We start from the raw sequence: 4,978 nt of genomic DNA, 5'->3' as shown, positions 1-4,978 counted from the left end.
CATGGTGTGAACATGTGTACAGTACATACCATAAGGGAAGTAAACCATGGTGTGAACATGTGTACATACCATAAGGGAAGTAAACCATGGTGTGAACCTGTGTACATACCATAAGGGAAGTAAACCATGGTGTGAACATGTGTACATACCATGAGGGAAGTAAACCATGGTGTGAACATGTGTACAGTACATACCATAAGGGAAGTAAACCATGGTGTGAACATGTGTACAGTACATACCATAAAGAAGTAAACCATAGTGTGAACATGTGTACATACCATAAGGGAAGTACACCATAGTGTGAACTTGATGTGTATAAACCATAAGGGAAGCAAACCATGGTGTGAACACAAATGTGTAGATAGCTATAATACTATAATGGGAATAAACCATTGTGTGAACAAAATGCATCTACCAGGAGTAAACCCTGATGTGAACACAAATGTGTAGATAACTGTACTATAATGGGAATAAACCATTGTGTCAACAAAATGCATCTACCAGGAGTAAACCCTGATGTGAACACAAATGTGTAGATAACTGTACTATAATGGGAATAAACCATTGTGTGAACAAAATGCATCTAACAGGAGTAAACCCTGGTGTGAAAATGACGTGTACATACCATGAGGAGAGTAAACTCTAAGATTGATTGGTACACTTGAGATTCCTTTGTTTGAACCAGTGATGCGATCAGTCTCTGCTTCAATTTCTTTTCTAACTTCATCAAAATCAACAAACTTTTTTCCTTTACAATGCAGAAACTCAGCATACTCTTTAAAGAATAAGGTACTTCAATTACTATTTAGATTAGTTATAAAGAACAAATTGTTTGTGTAAAACTAAAAGTGTAAAAGCAGAATTACCAGAATATGAAAGCGAATTTCACTTTAAAATATATTGGATGTCACGGTGACTCAAATGTATTCAAATAATTATTCACAAACACTACATAGCCTGTGAAATACATTACGAAAATATATCATCTGAAAAAGAAATTTAAATAAAGTTTTGCAATCATTATTTCACCATTATTATAATGTAAAAGATTAGCATAGCGAAAAAGAAAATTAATGTTTTACAATTTACTATAAATCAATAGCATTGATTGTTTGAATCTGTATACAGTAAGTTGCTAAAATTGCTAATACTGAATTAAACATAATTAATAAAATAGATAATGATGCTCTTTGTGTAATATTACTACAGTATAATAACAATACATTACATCTAATTAAACAAATCTAGATTGTTTGATGCTTTCAGAAGTGTTTTACAAAACATAAACAAATACCACTGAGCTCCTACAAAGAGTATAACTATTTTCTCACTGTAATAAAATATTGTACAAATTTGATTAATACATATTAAATACTGTTGGTTTGATTTAATCAATAGATAGGTTCTGCTTATAAATTTGCATCCAATATGTTAAACACAAGCTATTTATATATTTTTGTAAAATCTCATTTAAAAGTACATAGTGGTGAGAAGCAATATGATGAACTTCCAACAGCGTTCACTTAAAATGGAAAAGCCACTTGAATGTCAATTACTGTACCTGGCATGCTTCCATTCTGTTGCCAGTGGTGATAAATCGCCAGCAATCTCATTTATACATAAATCATATATTATGTTTAGGAGGAAGATGTTAACATCATAATGTATTAAAGATGAGGAAAAATAAACATTAATAACTTGGAAAATCAAAATGAGGAAGAATGTAAAAAGAAGGCAAAGTGGATTAAGTGCAGAAACCAATTGGACAACAAAAATTAGATGAACAGGAAAAAAACAAAGAAGAAAAGTGATGTAAATAAGAGGAAATGAGAATGAAAGGAAAAGGAAAGAAAGTGAATGGAAGAAGAAAGGAAATGGAAAAGCAGAAAAGGGAAAGGAAAGGAAAAAGAGGAAAATAAGAGAAATGGCCGAAAAGAAAGAGGAAGTGTTTAAGGGATATAAATCGTACCTGATTTATTGTTAATAAGCTGTAAAATCAAAGGGCGCCTTGTCACAATTCCAGAGCCTCGTGGAAGAAAGTCCCTAAAGAAAAACGAGTAAAAATGACAGTAAAAATGGCTGAAACATGGTTAACAAATTAAAATATACAGTAATAATCCATGAATTAATCAATAATGTTATGCCATATTCTGTTATATGCAGAGAATGTAATACAATTCCTAGAGCATAGCACTTATAGAATATTCAAAGCCTACAGTATAGTAGCCATTTTATCAGCATTCCCAAATTTAGATGTCATGTACATACAATACAGCATTCAGTATCTATAAATAAAATTTACTTTTACTTTAGAATACTCATGCCAAAAAAGGAAGTTTTCAAACTCTCATACTGACAATTAATAGAGCAAAGTGTTTTTTCCTTCTTAGGAGGAAATAATTCCAATAGTCTGTAAAGTACCAAATATTATATTGATTACATCATTTCCTACAGTACTCCACAACTCATTAGTGTGGCAACAGTGCAATGGACCATTCAAATATTTATTACCCAATAAATCAATACAGTGAATAATTAATCTTACTTTTGCATGATTTAAAAAAACCGGATACTCTCACATAATTATAATTTTATGAGATAATTTTGTCAGTTAAATTACTGTAATTACAGACTGTTGTTAGTACATATTAAATTAAAAAGCATAACTACTTGCAATTCATCAATGGCTGGAATTATAGGTATCATTATTTATATTTATTTAAATTAATTTATTTAAATTTTTGAAATAAAAGACACTGTGTAATTAATTGGCACAAGATGCAGTCACACCAAATCCAAATTCTCAGATCGGAAAGCATACCGAACATCAGAAAATTGAAGCAGTGTGTAAGAATGTGGACAATGACGTTCAGCGCCCAGGAAACACAGTTGGAATTTTGGTTCGGATCCGAGGTGAATGTAGCTTTATTGTGATCTAATGTACAGACTAGCATATACATTATTTAATTAAATTTTATTAAATGAACATGAAATGGTGGCGGGGCATATACAGTAGTTGAATGTTATGGGAAGTTGAGGAGGCAATGATTGAGGATGTTATAGTTACCTTGTCATTAAATTTGTAAAGGACCTTTTTGTATAACATTTTGTATGAGTGTCTCTGCCGAATAGTCCTTGTGAGGAATTTTCCGTTTTGATAATGGAGCACAGTACTCTCTTGCACGTGAAAATGCAACATATATGGTTGGCCATCAGATAAATATTTTTATTGTGATTGAAGTAGGTGGATGCCAGCCAATAACTAACAAAATAAGCTGTTAATATTGTTCCAATGGATTTACGTAAACTTGAGGTGTTGAATGGTGGAGCTGACTTGACCCTAAACTTCATTTTGAAATACAGTAGAGGGAGGGGGCCTAGCATATACTGTATCATGCCTTGTCCCCAGGCAAATATGCCTTGTATTTTTACCTCATAGATTTCTAAAACATCCCGGATTCATTGCTGATGTATTGAGCCATAAGACTATTTTTATATTCAGTATTTAATGCAAATGGGTACTCTGTTACTTAGGACAGCTGGCAGCGCTTACCGTACAGCATGTATAGTAGCTCAGTACTGGAACTGAACATGCCTATCAGCTTATCAGCACCGAGGCGATCATACTGCACAATATTTTGCAGATCTGAGCACTACGGTAAACGAGGAGATGCTGTTTATATGTGATGCAAACATCTCGCAAAACAAGGTACTCATTTTGGGGGTGTTTGGCCATTTTTTTTTCATTGTCATCCAATATCCAGCCTAGAAGAGTAGCTTATTGTGTCTGTGACATACCAGCCTAGAAGAGTAGCTTATTGTGTCTGTGACATACTGTAGAGAAACCCCAGTGTAAGCAAAATGAGCACATTCCTGCCAGCGGTTTCAGAGGAGATAGGTGAAGTTTCACCGAGGCATTAATAGAACCAAGGCATTAACAGAATTAATATATAGATGCAAGTTTCAACAAAATACTGGTAAAACCATGTTTGTCACTGTAGTCTAGTTCCACAGATTTTTCAGAAGTAATCACATGTAGAGTACAGTTATGTAATGCAGAAATTACAATGTAAATTGTCAACCATGTTTTAAAAAAATTCAAAACAAATGTGTAGTACTACTAAAGTAGCAGTAGAGTATAATTTGACCACATAGTGTAAATGGGATGATCTAATATACTGTAATCAACCAGCTTTCCAGGTCAATTGCTTTTATCTGAACTACTGAGCAATTTAAGAAATCAATACCTAAATCAGTAGGCTTAAAACAGGACACCAATATCGCTTCACTACTCCATTAAATACTACTTATGGTAATATTTTCAGATATTTCCTTGAAAAATTTACCAAACACTGGCCCATGCCAAAATCAAGTAAAAGCTTACAAAATGGCAGTGATTTTTTTTTACAGTATAGAATGACAAGCATTTTCTGCAAACATTGTTAACTATTCACTTCTCTTTGGTAAAACAGTGTGCAGATGAAATAATTAAATTCTACAGTTAAACAGTGTTCCCCAGGATTTTAGTAAAGCATCATGGTTGGTGTCAACACCCAATGGTGTATCTAGAGGATGCGTGGGACGCACACCCCTCCCCAAAAAAATACATGCACCCCCCCCCCCAAAATCAAGTCATGTCAAGTAATTAAAATCACCTCAAATCCCCTTATTTTGCAAGTTAGCTCTCCTCACCTAATCATTGAGTAACCCCTGACCTGAGAACTTTTTTTTTAAAGACCTCAACTCAAGATGCCCGGATATGGCACCGTAACTTTAAAAATGTTTTATAGAAATTCAATCAATTTTTAATAAGTGAAATGTACATTATTTCTTTGTTGAGAGATTTAGCATGAGATATTTTGATGCACAAACTAGCTATCACAATTAATATCTGTTCATCAAGAACCACCTTATACAGTAGCGCCACTGTCACATAAAACCGATCCAGATACTTATCTGTACTGCTGTATACTACATT

General features: G+C 33.4%; 1 protein-coding gene across 2 annotated transcripts in view; it reads right to left on the bottom strand.

Annotated features, from left to right (window-relative positions):
- LOC117121075 (dynamin-1-like) overlaps positions 1-4,978 on the bottom strand; it is a 24,621-nt gene that overhangs the window by 15,021 nt on the left and 4,622 nt on the right. For both annotated transcript variants that reach the window (XM_033266173.1, XM_033266174.1), the window contains exons 2-3: positions 1,970-2,043; positions 626-775 (exon numbers count right to left, since the gene is read on the bottom strand). In XM_033266173.1, coding sequence (XP_033122064.1) covers positions 626-775; positions 1,970-2,043 — 224 coding nt within the window. The remainder of the gene's footprint in view (positions 1-625; positions 776-1,969; positions 2,044-4,978) is intronic.

The sequence above is a fragment of the Anneissia japonica genome, unplaced genomic scaffold, assembly GCF_011630105.1.
Source record: "Anneissia japonica isolate Jap-2015-1 unplaced genomic scaffold, ASM1163010v1 scaffold1606_len605190_cov180, whole genome shotgun sequence".
Taxonomy (NCBI): Eukaryota; Metazoa; Echinodermata; class Crinoidea; order Comatulida; family Comatulidae; genus Anneissia; species Anneissia japonica.
The sequence above is the reverse complement of the archived record's forward strand: the minus strand, read 5'-3'. Positions and strand labels throughout refer to the sequence as shown.